We start from the raw sequence: 18,369 nt of genomic DNA on the forward strand, positions 1-18,369 counted from the left end.
CTCTCTGTTCTTGATCCTCTGTCCCTCCCCATCACCCAAATTCTGTGCTCTCAGCCTCTGTATGCCATGGAGATAGAGCATGGGTCAGGTGCAGAAAATGGGAATCCCCAGGAGACTCTGCAAAGGGATTGTTTGTGAATTCCTTTATGCTTTGGGTGGAAATGTTGAGAGGATATTTATGCAATTGAAAAGTGGCATCAAGCTGGGAGGGGCTGCAAGCCCCAAGGAAAACAGGATTCAGTCAGGGCTTGATGTTTTAGAAAAACAAATAGCCTGGAAATTGAGTTTGTTTCCATGAAGTCAAGTACAAGGTTTTATGTGCCTCCCACTTGGTTGGGAGAGGTTCCACAGAAACCACATGGATTGCATTTGGGCACAGGCTGAATGTCATCCCAGTGCTGAGCTCTAGCAAAGCAGGCAAAAGTCCTGTGGGAATGTATGAACTGTGACAGCTTTTCAGTTTTGGGGGGCAATCCAGCTTTACTCCCTACTGCTGAGGGCTCAGCAGGGGAATTTGGGGTGCTTTGACACCAATTTCACGAGAATGGGCTGATTAGAGAGAGTCCAGTCAGATCTGGCAGAAATAATCCCAGATCTTGAAGTTAGAAAATTACAAAGAAAGATTGAAGGAGGTCACAGAAGAGAAGAGGGAAGGAAACATCAGAGCCTTCAGGTATGGGAAGGGAGACTGCCCAGACCTGGACTGCAGCAAGTGAGATCCTGGTTGGAAATTTGGAAGCCTGCTGATGAGAAGGGCTTTCCTACCTGCTCTGCATGCAGCCATCTCTCAAAGAATGCCTGAAAAGCAACTGTTTGAACCCCTCTCTGCACATTTGTCTGCTTTGCATGTGCTGGAAGCATCGAGCACAAGGTAAGAAACGTGGCGCTGACAAGTCCTGGTGTCAGCATAGCAGCTCTCATGACACAACTAGCACAGGAATGAGATAAAGCTGGTCAAAGCACAGAACAACTGCCTGAAGGGGAGGGCTGTTTGTGCTTCTTTCTGTGTTTGTGGATCTGCAGCATTTTTAGGCAAGAATCCAGAACTGCTCAGCATGAATCCATGAAGGCTTTAAGTGGTGGAAGGCCTTAAGATATATATTTATATAGCTGCACACACACATACATACATATATGTGTGTATATATATAGTTAGTCATTATTTTTAAGTAGGATTTTGTGATGCTTCCTGGTGAAAGCTAATTAGATCCTCTCAAAGGAAAGTGAGGTAGAAGCACCGGAGAGGATTTCTGTGTGACACAGTAAAGCAGATTAATGAACTTTTTGCCACTCGTCTTTTTCCAGCCAAAGAAATTAAAGCAGGAAAATCACTCCTGCCTGTTCAGATCCATTGACACTGTCCTATGCCTCAACAAGGGCCAGTGATGATCTCTGGGATTACTTCAGCACCCTCCAAGAAACATCATGTATCACTTCCTCCCCTTAGTATAAATGCTATCTTTATATCTTTATAAATATAATGCCATCTTTATAAATGCTTGATAAACAGCCTTTTTCTCATTTTATTTTTTTTTCCTTCTCTGCAGGCTCCAATCACATTCTAGAAAGTAGAAAGCTGTAACTGGAAATACATCTGGTCCCTCCAGCCAGCCTGGAAGAGCTCTTGGTGTGGAGGATTGGGTCCAGAGGAAGCAGGAGAACATGGGTTGGGTCCTGAGGAAGCAGCAGTGAGATGAAAACCCACGAGTCTGATCCACAGCTCCCTGCTGCTGTCCTCACTGAAGGTAATAATGAAAGGAATAACGATTAATGTGCTTGTAACCCCTTTGGAGACCCCACACAAATGCATTTTGTGTTCGTCACAGGGACCAGCCAAAGTTCACGCTCTGGGAATTCTGCTTCCCTGTGAGCAGAAAAAGAGATTGATTTGAGCTTTTTAGGTAGGACAGGTGGGCTTGGGAAAGCTGATTTTCTTGGCTGTTGCAGAGGGAATAATGTTCTTGGTTTAATCTTTACCCAAGGTGAATTAGGATTGTGAAATGTTCCTTTGCTGGTCTCACACCTCAGTTTACCTTTCCTTCGGGCACCTTTGCAGGGAGTGCCCCTGCTGGTTACTGGACTGTGAAAGGTGGAGTTAATCAGCTCAGGTGATAACTGTGTTAGCTCTCTGATAGGACAGGAGTGGGTGATTTGATTCAATTGCAGAGGGTGCGTGCTTGAGGTGAAAAAATGGAATCTACAGAAAGTGGAATCAGATCAGAAGGGCTCTCCGTGCACTAGAGCTGGGGTTAAAGCTCCCTGAAATGAAGAACTTGCTCAGACATTTTACAGATTCTGCCTCAGTGCCCTGGCTCCTACAGTCTGATGCCTTCTGTGCTTATCACTTCAGAAAGACTGAAAGAGAAGCTACCAAGAAGCTTCATCCTCCTCTGAGGAAATGACCAATTTCTCTCAGAGTGAGGTACTTCCAGCCTCTTCCTTTTATGTTTGTCCTTTGCAGAGTGAAAGCTGCTCTTCCTTCTCCTCTAGAAGAGATGATTTCCAGGAAAGTGATGCTGGGATCTCTTGTCTGCCTGGCTGGTGTTGCTGCAGTTATCTGGTAAGCATTTGCTGGCCAGCTCGGTCATACCTAAAACATCCTGTGTAGATCCTGTGGTAAAACTCCTAGAACACAAAAATAAAGGCTGTGCATTTTATGGGAAGCCCCTCTTCGAGCTGTAATAAAGAACAGCAATTTGTGTGACAGATAAAGGAGCGCTGGTAGAGGGAGAAGGCCCTAAGGGAAAGAGGAAAAAAGAGCAATTGGGTCCAAATCAGGCTGCTAACACCGTAGTGACTCACAAACAAGTGCTTGAGTATGGAATATTCCAGTTACATTTCAGCTCAGGCCTTACCAGAGGTGATTATCTGTCTCTTCACACAGTCCAAACTCACTCCAGTGTCACCAGGGACAGCTTTGTAACTATCAGACATCAGAGCTTTCAATCACTGACAGTTTTGTAACTGAATATTCTGACAACTGAGTATGACTTATAGATTCTCTAGAGCAAACTCAAACATCATTGGAAGGGAATCTGAGATAAGGCATTTCTGTTAAGTATTAAAATATTAATTATTGAATTATTATGAATTATTGCATTTTTATGATGTTGCAATTTGCTGTACTTTCACCTTGTGGGTAGCTTCATTTTGCCTCAGCAGCAGGACATTGTGTTAAAATGTGAACACAGCAGATCCGACACTAATTAATAAAGTAGATATGGAGGTAGCCAGAGTTACCTCTCAAAATCTTTGCCAGGTCCTTAGGTGATCTTGGAAAATCCTATGAAGGTTTCCTTCAGCATTTCCTATCTTAAAACATTTCTTTGCTCTCACAGGGCTGTAGCTGGGAGTGGAAAAGTGCATTACCTGCCTTACTACCTTCCCTGCCCTGAAATCTTGTAAGTATTTTGTTGTGCCTAATGACTAACACGGATCATGGTTACAGTCCTGCTCTTGCTGACAACACAAACAGCCATTAACAGCTGGCCTGTTCTTTATGTATGAAGCCGCAATTAGTCACTCTCTTAAAACAAAAAGCTAACAATGCTGTTGGGGCCTGCCTGCCCTGCAGGACAGCTCTGGGTCTCACAGGTGAGGGAGGCTTTGGGTCCCAGAGCCCAGGACTAAAAGGTTAATGCAGGTTCCTTATCAGGGTGTAATCACACACCTGCACATGCACAGCTGTGCTCTAAGTAGCCCCTCACTAGACAGAGACACCTAAACCAGAGAGGGGAGATGAACAGGCACAGGAGGAGCTCTGGCACAGTCAGGAATAACCCCCGGTTCTCATCAGGCTCCTGTTCTTCCCTCTGAGATCTGTGCTCTGCCCCCACTCCATGGATGTGTTTGTGCCGTGGCAGCATTTGAGCTCTGAGCTCTAAACAAATGAAGGGGAGCTGCTTCTGAGCTTGTACCTGACCTAGCCTGGGTGCCAAGAGCTCTCCCAGAGCTGCACAGGAGAGAATTGACACTGTGCAGGGGCCAGGGCCGTGGCCCCAGTGACCTCCTCACTGCCACATCGCACCAGAGCTGGGACATGACAAGCTGTGGCTTTTCCCATGACCTACTGTTCTTGTAAAAACAAAACCAAGCCATGCAAATAGGAAAAAAAGATGTTTCACTGAGGTATTTCTGATTATTCCAGCCCATTCCAAACCATTGTGTCTGGTCAGGTGCTTATTTCTCTGAATGCTGTTGGAAATTTGCTTATTTCAGGTAGTTCAGCCCTCCAGGTGACCAGGAGCAGTTTTGCAGAGCATGGAGCACATACACGAGCACGGCTGACAGTCCCACATGGATTTTGACCCCTAAACCCTGATTTCCCCACGGATGGGATTGCTGCCAGCACCTCTCTGTCCCTGTTGTGTGTTCTGTCCCAAAGCTGTCCTTTGCCTGGCAGCCCTGGAGGTGTGTGCAGGTGATGCTAACCCTGGGCCAGCAGAGCAGTGTCCACTGCAGCTGGGGCTGGATTTGGACAGCTGTCAGTGCAGCAGCAGGTCCTGAAGCCAAACTTGGTTGATATTTTAATAAAAGCATAACAATCCCTTTCTTTTCCCACCCCGTCATGCAGCTCCATGAAACTCCAATATACAGAAGAGAAGCTAATCCAGCTTTTCCCCCAGTAAGTACTGGCTTTTTATCTCCTGACCTTTAAACTGCTGTTCCTCTCTTTCCAGGCATATTCATGCATTATTCAATGGATATTTCTTCCTTTTTACAGATTATTTTATCAGCAGCCAAGAGTGCTGGCGCCAAAGTAAGTTTCTTTGTTTGAACTTTGTTTCTGCTGAGTGTGGTTTGGGCACTTTGCAGCACTCACAGTTCCAGAGTCCTGGGGCACATTGAGCAGGACCTTGTTCCATGAGATCCCAACCACAGGGGTGTGTCAGCAGCTGCCTGTGCTCTCCAAGGCTGGGTTTGGTTACTGCACACTTATTAACACACTTCCTGTTATTCCCAATTATCACATTAGCACACACACGCTCTGCCGTGGCCAGGAGCTCTTTTTGAGGTGGCAGATCTGTAATATCTGTAAGTGGGAAATACCTTCTGGAGCTGTGCTGTAGCTGGAACCAGCTGTGGGAGAGCTTTGAACCCATTTCAGGGCAAAATAAAGCAGGTGCTCTGGGTGACCTCCAGCAAACACAACCAAAGCAGGGAGTTTAAGGGAAGATTTGGAACAGCAGCACTAAGAAGTGGCTTGGACAAACTCTCTGTGCAGCTCAGGTTGTTACAGCCTCCTTTGGCCTGACTTTTACCTGGAGCAGTTCACCTTCAACAACCACACTCTTTTGCATGTTAATAAACACACCCAGTTGGTACCACAGACACACACAAATATATATATATATATATATATATATATTATTTCCCCCACATATTCAGGATGTGCTCAGCCTGAATATTTCTTCCATATTGGAAAAAAATTCAGTGCTAAATCAGCTGGTATATACTGGCCTAAACGAGGGGAGAATCTCAAAGCTTTTCATGCTCTGTGTCTTCTGGAGGGAGTTCACTGGCACTGAGAGGATGACCATGACTCATTGGGGAACCCAGGGCAGCCCTTTAAAATCAAATTTACAAAGCTTAGAGAGGGGAACATGCCTGTTTCCTTCCCTCTCCAATAAAAAGGATCATCATCCCAGAAACAGGACAGCTCAGTTAGTACATTTTCTCCAACCCAAATTCTTCTTCCTGTTTAATTTAATCTTTCAGTCACGGGCATTGCTGCAGGAAGGAGTGAAACTGTTATTCTTGTATCCTCTCAGACTGAAACTATTAGATCTGGCTTGGAGGAGCTGATTGGATCTGCTGCCTGAAGCAGCAGGCTGCTCCCCACAGCTCCCCCAGTTTGGTTCTGGTGCTGTTTTGCCTTGGGACTGTGTCAGGTGGGAGCCTGGCAGCCCCCAGGTGTGCCCACGGTGCTGTGTGTGACAAATTTCACTAGCAGAGGGCTCCAGCTCCTGGTCTGGAGCAAATGTGAGCAGGCTGGGGTGAATTCCACCATAAATGCCGTCTTCTTTTAAAATCAAAAAGGTAAGAATGAAACCCTGAAAACAAAGCAGCAAATTGAAACAGCATTGCAGAGCTGTAATAGGGCAGAATCAGACTCTGCTGGATTTATATTCAGTATTTCCACTTCCCTCACAGGAGATTAAGGATTTTTTTCTAACTTTGTTAGAAAAAAAAGTGAATGCTGGCTCACATACAGCATTTTAAATTATATCTGAATGTGTTGGAGCTATATATAAATACTGGAAAAATAAGCTGTCATGCTGCAAGCTGTGTTTTAATAACACAGCAATGGGGTATATTTTATAGTAATTTTCATATTATTATTACTTGTGTTTTCTTCTGCATGTAGCAATCTGCATCAGGCTGATAGCAAATAGGCACAGCTTCCCATTCTGAGAGTTCAGTGGTCATTAAACTCTCCTCAGCAGAAAAGTCCTTAAATGAGATTTTAGCAGATCCTCAGGTTTTTGCTGATGGGTTAAGTGCTTAATTTCAGCCCAGGAATTGAAATATCCGTGCTCTGTAACCTCAAATAAGAGTGCAGGGAGAAAATATCTGAGGCTAATACCCTCCATGGTGAATTAATGCTGATTCACACACTCCTCTAGCTGCCTTTTTGTGCTTCTTTCCCATTTACTGGCCTCAAAACCAACAGGAGCAGTTACATTTCGTTTACATTTCTGTTTTTTCCCCCTTCAGGCGCCAGGATGTGCTGACAGTCACACCATGGCTGGCCCCCATCATCTGGGAAGGGACTTTTGATTCTGAAATCCTGGACAGTGCCTACAGACCCCTGAACCTCACCATAGGGGTGACAGCCTTTGCTGTTGGCAAGTAAGAGAAACACTCAGTGGACACAGTTCTTGGGGTGATGCCCTTCCTCTGTGGAAAGATGATTTTGGCTTTCCTTTTCCTGAAATTTGTCCCAGTTTACAGGGGGGTTTGTGCCCATGTAGTGTGTCTGTAATCACACGAGCTCACGGGATGACAACACTTGAGGTACCTGAGGTGTGGGCTGTGTTTTTTTAAGAATTAGCAGGTGCCTTGGGAATTAGAGCTGGTCAAAATAAGGGGAATCCACTTATTCCTTGTCCTCCACTACCCCTGTTGCGTGTGTGGATTCTTGCAGTGATAATCCGAGAACTCTCCTCACTCCTTGTCTTGCATTCTCTGTGAGAATTACAGAACTCTCTTCATAATCCACCACGCAGCCCCTTGGAATCCCAGAATGGTTTGGGTTCGAAGGGACCTTAAAATTCATCTCCTTCCACCCCCTGCCATGGGCAGAGACACCTTCCACTAGACCAGGTTGCATCAACCTGTCCTTGGACACTTCCAGGGATGGAGCAGCCACAGCTTCTCTGGGCACCCTGTGCCAGGGCCTCGTCACCCTCACAGGGAAGAATTCCTTCCCAAAATCTGATCTAACCCTGTCCTCCTTCAGCTGAAGGCCATTCCTCTGATAGCTTGTGAAGGCTGACCTAGAACGGAGACTAGATGGAGCTAAAGAATAAAGTAGGTGTTTATTAAGAAGCCTCAATAGATCCACCTTGGGCTGCACAACCCAAAATGTCCACTAAAAATGGACAACCAGTCACAGGGTCTCTCACTTTTATAAGTTTTGGTCCATTTGCATAGTGGAGTTCATTGTCCAATTACAGATTTAGGTTATGAAGTCCCATCCTGCTTGTTTTTCTCTCTTCAGTCCACGTTGTTTGTGCTCTTGGGCTGAGATTTGGATCATTTGTCCTTGGTCCTCAGCTAGAGCAGGAATTGTTTTGTCTCCCTGCTCTGTGCAGAGAGCTCACCATCCCCTCATATGAATCTCAGACCCACACACTAAAGCAGCACAGAATGTGAAAAATAGAAAAGCTCAAACCTGAGGCATCACCCCTTTCCTCTATCACTCCACACCTTTGCAAAAGGTCCACAGCAAGGCCCTGCTTGTCCCTGCTGTGCCCCCACGGGCTGTGTCTGCTCAGGTACACGAGGTTTGCGCGTCGCTTCCTGGAGTCGGCGGAGCAGCACTTCATGCGGGGCTACCGGGTGAACTATTACATCTTCACAGACAGCCCCGCCAGCATTCCCCAAATCCAGCTGCAGCCGGGGCGCAGGCTCGTCACCGTCCCCATGCAGAAATTCTCCAGCTGGCAGGAGATCTCCATGCGCAGGATGGAGGCCATCAACCAGCACGTGGCCAAGGAGAGCCACGGTGAGGTGCAGTACCTCTTCTGCCTGGACATCGACATGGTGTTCCACAACCCCTGGGGCCCCGAGACCCTGGGGGACACGGTGGCAGCCATCCACCCCGGCTACTTCGATGTCCCACGAGAGCAGTTCCCTTATGAGAGGAGGAGCTCCTCAGCAGCCTTCATCCCTAAGGGAGAAGGGGATTTCTACTACGGAGGGGCCGTGTTTGGAGGCTTGGTCAAGAAAGTCTATGAGTTCACCAAGATGTGCCACATGACCATCCTGGCAGACAAAGCCAACGGGATCATGGCAGCCTGGCAGGAGGAGAGTCACCTCAACAGGCACTTCCTGTCCCACAAACCCTCCAAGCTGCTTTCTCCAGAGTATATATGGGATGACAGGAAGCCCAAGCCCCCCGAAATCCACCTCATACGTTTTTCCACGGTGAATAAGAACTACAAAGAGGTCCGAAACTGACCATCCCTGCAGAGAGATCCTCCATGCAACAAAACCCACCAAAATTAGTACCTCCAGAATGTGCCCCACCTTGAATTTTTGTTCCTGGTAGGAGCGAAAACTGGGAAGGGGACGTGTGGATAGTTCCTTTGGAGAACAGAGTCTAAATGCATGTCAGAAGCAGCAGCCAAAGAGCAGGTGAGACTGAGAAAAGGTTTCTGGATTCCCACTCTTGGTAAATACATCCTGCTTGAGGCTGTAGCACACAAAAAAGCATCCACAGGCACAGTTATCCAATGTGTGGCTGTGGTTGCCTTTGCCTGAATGTTCTCCTGAGGCCTGGTGGAAATTTAACAAGATCAAAATGGTATTTGACATTCCTGTGGAGGAGAAGACCTTGGGTTTTGGTTAAGACCTTTTCACTTTAAAAATAAAAGAACGTTGCAGGGCAATAAATTTTCCTGAATTGTGATCTAAACTAACGCCTTTTGTCAGAATCAGGAGGAAACTTGCACTCGGAGCTCGTTATCCCTCAGTGGTGTGCAGCAGGATTTCTTGGACCTTCTCAGCAGAAAGCTGGTGCCAGGCATTGCCCGTAAGAGCCCTGGTCTGACAGGACAAACAGTGTGAACTCATCTAGCAGTTATCTCCCAAATTCCAGCCTGTGCTTTGGAGACCCAAGTTTAGACAGAGCTGGCACAGCTCAGAGCAGACTGAACTTCTTCGGGTTTATTTCAATCACAGATGTGCTCTGAACCTTTTCCCTGGGTCACATGTCTCTGTGGATCATGTAATCTTTTCCAACACAGAAAATCTGGTTTTGAGATGTTCATGTTCCTCTCCATTGCTTCAGCCCTTTCCAAGTTTTCTAAGCTCTGTGAAATAAATTGGCGAGAAGCTGCTGGAGCTGACAGCAGGAGCTGATGCCTTTCCAGCAAGCAGGATGAGTTCATTCCATAATGGAATGCTCTGGAGAAGCTGGGAGTTCAGCGTGGAGCTGGAAGTGGGCTGGGGTTAACTTTTTCTCTCCTTGGATGTGCTGAGGAGCTGAACCAGGCGTTTAGAGCCTGGCAGCTCCCTCGGGTGAGCACGGGGAGGCTGGCAGCTGAGTGGCTGGCAGCTGAGGTCACAGCACAGGGGTGCCTGTGCCACCTCCCTTGTCACAGCAGGGCTGCCACAAACATCATCTCCCTCTGCTGCCGAAGGGCTGAGCACGTCTGTCAGTCCCTGTTCTCTCAGAGGGAGCAGGAGAGAGGCCACGGGAGCTGCGGGGAGCGGCAGCGCTCAGCGGGGAGAGGAGGAGCAGGGTGAAAGGGTGAACGGGCTGTTTCTAAGGGAACAGTTATTGGGGGGGGGGGGGGGGGGGGAGGAAAAAAAGAAAAAAAGAGGGGAAAAAAGCTCGTTTGGCAGAGAGAGGGAAAATAGGGAAGAGGTGCCTGACTGCTCCTGCTTCTCTTCACATGAGAAAATTGCTGTATGGCAGCGAATCAAGTATTCAAAGCTTTAGGGCCCCACCACTGATTGCAGATGACTTAACGAGCCATTTCAGTCCTGTGAGCAGGCTGGAAATGGCACTTGCCACTGTCATTGCAGGCATTTCATCTTCCAGAAGACTAATAAGAAAAGCTTTCACGGACCCATAATATAGATAAGGTACCTGAAATACCTCCAGCCCCAAAGCCCCAGTGGCAGCTGGGTTGGCTGATTTGTGCTTAATCCAGCAAAAGGTCTTTATTACATTTTCTCCAGACTGTTTTTAGTGATGTGGTGCAGGAGGAAGATGCCCCTTTACATAACTAAACCAGAACTGAAACCCCTGCCATGTATGTTGGGTAACCAGGCACCTCACCTAAGCCAAAATGGTGAGGAAAAATACTTATCCAAATATTTCCAGAAAGATACATTTCCAGCCAGCCCAGGATTAATACTGTCTGCTTCTTATTTGTTAAATGAATTAGTGCCTCAAGGCCATGCTGGAACTGGGTTCTCATTATGCTAATTATACATATATGCATATGGATTCTTTACCAGCCAGAAGGAACTGTCCAGTCAAGCCAGATAATTTTATCTCCTGGTGTCAGTACGTGTCTGGGCTGGGCTAGACCTCGTAGAAAAGCAATCAGATTCCAAGAAAAACGTGAAGTTCCATAGCAGCCACAAATCCATAGATCAGCTGTGGCAATGGCCAATTCCCCTTATGCCTTAATTCTGCTGGAAATTGCTCTGGGTTTGCAGCCATAGGGCTTCATTCTGCCACGTTAATTATTGGATTCCTGTGCAGATACTCATAAATCCTCTGTGAGAGGAAGTTCTGCAGCACAAATGATGGGTGATAGAGGGTGGTCTGTGTTTCTGGGGTACCTGTTTTAAGCAAAATGTGAAGGGCTTGGTCTGAGCTCTGCCTCTGAGCTGCCTTTTGGCCGAATCCTCAGCCCTCTGACTGACACCATAATGGCCTGGTTTGTGCTGTGCCAAACATGTTTATTTTCCTGGCAGGCCTGCAGCTTCTCCCCAGGGGGATGGCTTGTGTTGTGTGACACAGTTCTGCTCCACGGGGCTGTGGTTTGAAGCAGTACCTACAAACTCCCAGTGCCTCCAGGGAGCAGGAGAATATCTGCAGAAAAACCCCCACAGCGCTGTGTGGGAGATGCTCCCTGAATCAGCTCGTGCCCTCCTGTAATTAATGAAAGGCTGGACTTCTGTTGTCATCTCCTGCTGATTAATCCCCTTCCCCCAGCAGCAGCAGCAAGGTTTCCTTCTCCCAGTTTGGATTGTGCAGCCTGAGGCTTGTGTGCACTGTGGGAGCTTTACCAGGACCTGCTTTCTGATGTGCTTTACCCACCCACACCCAGTGCACAGTGGGGAAACTGAGGCACGTGGTAGGAAAGCAGCAGAGTGTCACTCTCGCCACGGGGGGCAATTTGTCTTACATGTTCTTGTGCCAAAGGAATCTGGACTTAGAAATGCAGGGAAGTGCATGAAAACTGAATCACCACATGTAAACAAACCCCACTGCCTGGGGATGTGATTGTGCTCTCAAGGCATTTCCCACTCAAGCCCTTAACCCAGCCTCAGAGCAGCAGCTTGTTGCCTTCCCAAGGGCCCCTTTTTCCTTCCATCCCTTTCTGCTCGGCTGGAACAGACTCATCATTCATAGTCCCTCTAATTTAAGCACCCATCTGACAGGCTGTTTCTCTCCTTCTCCCTGCTGCTGTCTTGCCCAGTGCATCCACCCCCAAAGGGCAAATTTCCCTGTGTGATGTGAAAGAGGAACTTCCAGCGCTGAATATCATTTGAGGTGGGGCCAGACTCTGACCCTCTCATTCTCCCCACTGATAGGACAAGAATCATTTCCACTTAGCCAGATTAGGATTCTTTTCCTCTCTGGTCTGGATTTCCCATAACCCTCCCATAGGTGATGTTCCCTGACAGTTTTGACCAGAAATGTCATTTTGTACCACACGGCAGCAGCCATGGAAGGACTGGCTTAGTCAAACCTTTTGTGTGTGAGATCTGTGGCTGTGGGGCACGGAAATGAAATGATCTTTGAGCAGAGGGGATGAGGAGGGGTAAGAACATCAGTTACTCGTTCCCTGCACAAAACCAGCTTGTGCAAAAGCCACGTGCATCCGGCTGGCTTGATGCAGCTGGTGGTGGAAAGGAGCTGGAAGGCTGGGAGCTCCCTGCCAGGGCTGCTGGGTTCACTCCCCTGCCCTTTGTCTCACCTGTTCAGCTCTTTGAGGGAGGGACTGTCTCTGTCTCTTGTTCTGTGTTTGCACTCACTGGGGATTTGCTCTAATCTCAAAGGGCAGCTCTTAGCACCAAGGTTATTATTTTCTTACTTGAATCCCACCTGCTCTGCTTCACCTCCTGCCCCAGCAAGTCCCTGTGGGATCCCAGGGGTGACACACACAGAGCAACAGCTGCTCTCCAGGGGGAGTGACAGTGACAGAGATGGTGACAGGCCATTCTGGGGACAGCAGGAACTGGAGAAGGAGGTACAGGAGTGGGTTGGGTTGTACTTTACTCACGGTAAATCCCCAACCCTGGAGTTCTGCTCCACACGATCAAATGATTTAGGGAAACATCACTAGAAAAACCCATCTGAAGAGTGACATTTGAATGTCTGCCTGCCCACCAGACTCCCTCCTTTCTCCACGAGTGTTGCTGCACTGACGTGACTTTTCCTGTGTATATTTAGCTTAAACACAGATCCACCAAATGTCGCTGTTTTGTGTAAAACTAGTGTAAATCCTTATGAGTAGAAAGGCAGTTTTAACCACAAATCTCCACTGCTTGTATGCCCACATCATCCCCCTGCTTCCCTGCTGAACCTTTAGCCAATTTAAAGCGAGCCAGACGAGTACAAATGACATTTAAAAAGCGCTTCATTCTGGTGTGGTTCTCAGTGAGTTTTGCCAGCAGCAAATCACATTGCTCTAGACCTTTTGACGTGCGTGTTTTTCTCACAGACACCGTTACTATAATTAGAACGATGTTGCTCTGTAGCAGCATCTAGTGCCAGAGGCAGAGCCCTGGCAGCACCTTTTCCTTTCCTGGCTGCGCTCCCCGGCCAGAGCTGCTGGTTCAGCTGGCCCGGAGCCACGGAGGAGCGGGCCGGGCAGGTGCGGTGGGCTGTGCCTTGCCGCTCACTCCCGCTGGGACCCTGCACAAAGCGGGGCGGCTGCTGGGGCCGGCGCGGGGTGTTGGTGCCCAGGAGCAGCCCTGCAGCGGCTGGGAGCACTCGGCCGAGGACTGACGCAGCCTTCTCCCGGCTCCTTCTTCTCCTGCTGCCGCTGTAACGGCTCATGTCATCGGCCTCATGATGACAAACGATGGGCACCGGAGCCGCTCTGTTTCCAGGGCAACCCCGCTGGCTCCCCAGCTCCCGCACAGACCGAGCGCCCGCAGCTCCGGCAGCGCTGCCCGGGGGTGCCCCGTGCCCCGTTTCTGTGCCGGGCTCAGCGGGGATGAGCAGCCGGAGGTGCGTGTGGTGCCCTGGCTCCCTGCCCCGGCCTCTCCTCCTGAGCGGGACAGCCCGGGGGTGCCGGGGGTCTCTCCAAGCCACGGCCTCAAGCTCTTCTCCTGTGTGTACCCGCACGCAGCGCCGCGCCCGCCCCGCTCCCCAGCCACAGCGCCCGCTCCCCGGCGGGGTCTGCACGGTGCCTTCCCACGGCTCCTGCCACCCCCCGTCATCCCCAGCTCCCGGGGGCAAACACACCCAAAAAGCGAAGGGGTGCCCCGAGTACCCCGGAGCGGTGCCCGTGCGTGCGCCCACGGGCGCGGGGGGCAGCAGAGAGGTGCCCGCGGCTGCCCCCGCTGCAGACGCGCACCCCCTCCCGGGAACGGGGCCGGGGGCCGGGCGGAGCCGGGAGCCGCCCCCTCCCTGCCGGTAGCGGCGCCCGCCCCGGTCCCGCCCCGCGCTCGGCTCTCCCGGCCGCGCTCGGCGCTCGGCGCTGGCGGCTCGGCGGGGGCCCATGGCCGGCTCGGAGCATCGGCCCCGGCCGCCGGGCAGCGCGGCGGGGCCCTGAGCGCGGCCCCGGCACCCGCAGCGGGGCCAGCGGCTCTCGGCGCGGCGCTGGGGCTATGAGCGGGGCACGATGATGATCGACAGCCAGGTGAGTGCGCGGGGCAGCCGCCGGCTCGGTGCCCCCGAATTGCCCCGGCCCGGTGCGCTGCTGCCGGGCTCGCTCCCCTGCAGAACCCGCGCTGGACGGGGCTCAGGGCGGCCCACGCGTGTCCGCGGCGGGTGACTGATGGGGGCGCGGTGCCGCGGAGCCGGGGGGCTCTGGCGGGGCTTGCTGGGGTCTGTAGCTGCAGGTGTCCGTCCCTTGCTGCCTGTTGGGGCCGGGGTCACTGTACGTGCCAGCGGCCCGGGCCCCTGGTCTGCAGCGGGGGCTTTGGCGGAGGAGACGCAGCAGCTTTGCCGGGGGAGTGGGGGGAAGTCTGTTTTTCAATGTTTTTTTCTTAATTTTTTCGCTTTCTGTTTGTATAATGGTTAATGCGGCTGGGAGAAGAGGAGCTGAAGGATGGGGAACGAAAGGGATACGGTTTGGGACAGGGTCTGAGGGCGCTGCGATGCTGCAGCAGCCGCTGTGCTGCGATGCTGCTGGCGCTGCTGCGTGCTGTGCCAAGCCAGGGCCGGCTCCCCTGGCACCGCTCAGGCCAAGGGGCATCAGCAGGTCTCTTGTCTCTGCCTAGTGTGTTTATGAGGCCAAAGAAGCTAAATCGAGCCGAGGTGGGCTAAAGCTCTGCACTCCCAAACCCTCTGGTGCCTTTGGGGTCGGGGAGGATGAAGCAAAGGTATGAAATTTGGCGGTGGCACCAGAACATGACTCTGGGTTTGGTACTGATGTTCCTCTGGCTTTTTACTTTCTCTTCTTCTGATGTTTGATCCCATCCCTGGGAAGGGGGGGCTGTGCTGCTGCCCTTGGTGGGGGGGTGCTGGGAACGTAAGTGGGCAGCAATGGCTCCTTGGAGACCAGGAATGAATAAAGGGAAGGGCTGATGCTGTGCTGGAGGAGTGGGCTGGGATCCATTTTTGGACTGGAAAATGTGCATTCCAAAGCTGCCTCCTGCACCCTGTGGGACTCTTTAGTCTGGGCCTCATTCACCTTGGTCCAGCCCAATAATCAAAAGCTGAATGAGCTCTCTTGGGGGCACGTGTGTGAGGCAGGCCCTAGTGCCACACCGGTGTGTGCTGGATGGTGGCATGTCCCATTGGAAAAGGGGATTGGCAACCAAAATACTGGAGTTTGGGTTCTGACCCTGCCTGGAGTCAAGAATGAGAGTTTTCTGTCATTATGGAGTGGGAAGATTGATCTTCCTGGGAGATCCAGAAGATTAAAGGTTGTCTGGAAAAAGATGTCCAGAGCTCAGCCTCCCAGGTTGGCGAATGCATGTGGCATCCTACAGAATGTTTTGCATTAAGGTCTCAGTTTTAGTCTTCCTGTCACATTTTTATCTTTACCCCATTTTATATATTTATTTATAGGTATATTTTATGTGGGTAAACTGAGGCACGTAGAGATATTTCCAAGCCCAGGCTCCTGCATGAGTGGAGAGCAGAGGTTTAAAGTCCTGGTTCCTCCTACTGAGGAGGATGAGCCACTCTGCCATTTAAGGGGTGCAATTCATTGAGGTCCCACTGTTTGTGGCTACCAGTTAAGAGGAATTTCCAGCTGCACCCACAGCCACACCCTGCCAGTTCTGTACAGCTACATTTTTCATGCCTTGTAAATGTTCCTCTCCCTGGTTGCTAAGGGAAAGACCCACACAAACAACTGGTAAAACTGAGTGTTGCAAAGTAAATAAGCTGAGCAAACAAGGAGGTTTTTTTCATCTCTAAGCTCTGCAGGTGTGTTGTTCCAGGTGTCCCGACATGTGAAAGCCAAGGTTCATGTGCAAGGGTGAATTTCAGCCTTTAAAATGGAAACCTGCTCTTGAGCTGGGTCAGAAGGTTGCTTCCATCCTGAACCAAGCTCCTGGAGCTGCGGACTCATCCCCTCAGTCCCTCTCCGGCCGTTTGGGCAGGAGAAGGGAGCAGATGGTGGATGAGCAGCCTTGGGCTGGCTGGGGGCAGGACGCCGAGAGCGAGTGCAGGCGAGCTCAGCTCGGTGGGAGCTGCATTTGCTTCTGTCTTTCCTTTCATCTGCTCCCAGCGTCTGAAGTGGCTCCAGAGGCTCGGAGTTAACTCTTGGTGTTGCTCTGCGGGAGCAGGGGGGCGAGTTGGCAACAAGTGACAGCAAGGGAGGGTCCAGCTGGCAGCAGGGGCTGGAGGCAGCAGGTGGAGAGATGCAAAGTCCCTCCTCGGCATGGCTCAGCCACTCCATCTGGAGCTCCCACTCACGCCTGAGTCTGTGTGCCTGGGCTGATCAGACATGAGCAGAGGATGCAGCGACTGCTGCAGGCTCCAGAATAAATCTCTGGGACATTGTAATGATGGATCTGACATCCCCTAGCTCAGCGCAGTGTGTTATCTCTGAGCCAGTTTGCTCAGTGAAGAAATGAGGGGCTTTTCAGGACTTTGGTTATTCTGGGCATCTTTGGGGTTGTGTTTTTCATCTCCTTGTAGTGTTTTCACTCTGTCATTCCCTAAGTGGTGCCTGACTGCTGGATCTGATCAGGGCAATCAGGGCTTCTGGTCTCAGGTGGTGATCTCTAAAGCAATCTGCACTATCCATCAAGATGGATTTTGCTTCTGATACCTTTCCCATTGCTATAGCAACCCATCTGACGAGGATGCCAGCGCGCTTTCCAGGCAGTGTGTGCAGGGAAACTGCTTCACCTGCCACCAAGCTGCCACCACTCGTGGGGCAGGGCTGGTTAGCTGGCAACTGCACACAGGTGCTGAGCCTGGAGGGGCAGAGGAGCTGCTGTCAGCTCCCTCAGGCTGACCCTGCTCTCTCAGGTGTCCCCACCACCTGGAGTTTCCCTGGGATATGGGGGGTGATGCAGCACAGCTGGGGGAGTGCACCATGCTTAGTGCCAGGATCTGGGATTTCTCTCCAAAGGAGATTATCAGGATGGTGTGCAGGAGCTTGGTGAGTGTTAGGGAATGTTTCCCTCTTCCCCCTCCCCTTGCCTGAGGAAAGGGTTGGAAGATGGGTCTCCGTTCCAGGGGCTGATAGAGAAGAAGGGGTTTTGCCTGCTTTTGCCAAGTGAGCCTGTTCCCTCCTCCATGTCCTTCACACTCTGCAGTCACTAGATAGGCTCCAGCACGTTCTCTGTTCTGCTCTGCCTCTCATCCTGCTGTCCTGTGCTTTCTGTGCAAACCAGAGGCCATCCAGCTGTGGCTGGCCGCCAGGACAGCTGTGGGGCCGCCTTCCCCCTGCAGTGGTGGTGCCGCCTGGGGGTGTGCTGTGCCCGGTGGGACTGCCAGGCTGTGTGACCCTGCGTGGGCCGGCCAGGGCTGCCCGGAGCCCGGCGGGGCCGTGCAGCAGATGGCACTGTTGTTTTCCCGATGAGTTATTGGCGTGGGTTCGCTTCCTCAGCGCTGGGAAGGGTCAGCGGTGATGGGAGCGGGGACAGAGCCAGCGTCCGGCTCCCTGGGAAAGCCCAGCACGCCAAACCGGGCACTGCTCACCCAGGACGAGCCGTGCTTGTGTTGAGCGACAGGAGCCAGCTCCATCCTCGGAGATCTCAGCTCCAGCCCCGAAGCCGCCGTGGGAGACCTCAGCAAGGCCGCGTCAATCACCGCGTCCTTCCCATCAAAAGAAATCCCTGATCCCCCGCTGCCTTTTGTGCTCGTCGCCGCTGTCGCCAGCCAAGCCCTGCCCCAGCTGTCCCCCAGGGCTCCGCAAACAGCCGGGAAGCAGCCGTGACCTTTCCCCGGGGCCGCAGGCAGAGCTGCCCGTGCCGCTGTCGCATCCGCGCCGCCGGTGGCACATCAGGAGCGCCTTCCACGTGCCCGGGGCGCTGCGCCCGGGCTGTCCCAGCCCTGGCGCTCAGGGTGGCTGTGGCAGCTGCTCCCAGCTGTTTGGGTGCTCCCAGACTAAATCCATCCCGCCCTGCCCGGCGCCGGCTGCCGCGGGATGCGCTGGCGGAGCCTCCAGATGTTGACAGCTTTTCCCGATGGGATCGCCCGAGTCCAGCCCGCGTGACCTGCGGTGGGGCTCACCCGTCTGTTTTCCTTGAGGATTTGCGTTTTAAGGAGGCTGGATTTCGCGGGGGCCTTTTGGCTCCCAAGGCACCGCGGGTGTCTCC

At 51.5% G+C, this 18,369-nt stretch overlaps 2 protein-coding genes and 1 long non-coding RNA gene across 3 annotated transcripts in view; all 3 read left to right on the forward strand.

The window, feature by feature from the left end:
• Window positions 1-2,472: 2,472 nt before the first annotated feature.
• Window positions 2,473-9,577, forward strand: GBGT1 (globoside alpha-1,3-N-acetylgalactosaminyltransferase 1 (FORS blood group)). The gene is made up of 6 exons (XM_068211150.1): window positions 2,473-2,560; window positions 3,339-3,401; window positions 4,574-4,624; window positions 4,724-4,759; window positions 6,718-6,852; window positions 8,001-9,577. Exons 1-6 carry the CDS (start codon window positions 2,496-2,498, stop codon window positions 8,683-8,685), a joined length of 1,035 nt encoding a protein of 344 aa, XP_068067251.1. The 5' UTR covers window positions 2,473-2,495; the 3' UTR covers window positions 8,686-9,577.
• Window positions 9,578-10,040: 463 nt separating this feature from the next.
• Window positions 10,041-11,364, forward strand: LOC137486146 (uncharacterized). The gene is made up of 2 exons (XR_011005596.1): window positions 10,041-10,317; window positions 10,414-11,364. It is a non-coding gene; the product is annotated as an uncharacterized lncRNA (long non-coding RNA).
• Window positions 11,365-14,152: 2,788 nt separating this feature from the next.
• RALGDS (ral guanine nucleotide dissociation stimulator) overlaps window positions 14,153-18,369 on the forward strand; it is a 58,867-nt gene continuing 54,650 nt past the window's right edge. The window contains exon 1 of the mRNA XM_068211154.1: window positions 14,153-14,282. Coding sequence (XP_068067255.1) covers window positions 14,265-14,282 — 18 coding nt within the window. The 5' untranslated portion in view covers window positions 14,153-14,264. The remainder of the gene's footprint in view (window positions 14,283-18,369) is intronic.

The sequence above is a fragment of the Anomalospiza imberbis genome, chromosome 21 (assembly GCF_031753505.1).
Source record: "Anomalospiza imberbis isolate Cuckoo-Finch-1a 21T00152 chromosome 21, ASM3175350v1, whole genome shotgun sequence".
In the NCBI taxonomy this organism is placed as follows: domain Eukaryota; kingdom Metazoa; phylum Chordata; class Aves; order Passeriformes; family Viduidae; genus Anomalospiza; species Anomalospiza imberbis.

Excerpts from the sequence above, each read along its gene's own strand:
- GBGT1 (XM_068211150.1), top strand. The coding sequence starts at position 2,496 with ATGATTTCCAGGAAAGTGATGCTGGGATCTCTTGTCTGCCTGGCTGGT. Across the intron at positions 4,625-4,723 it reads CTAATCCAGCTTTTCCCCCA|ATTATTTTATCAGCAGCCAA; the intron begins GTAAGTACTGGC and ends TCCTTTTTACAG. Across the intron at positions 6,853-8,000 it reads ACAGCCTTTGCTGTTGGCAA|GTACACGAGGTTTGCGCGTC; the intron begins GTAAGAGAAACA and ends GTGTCTGCTCAG.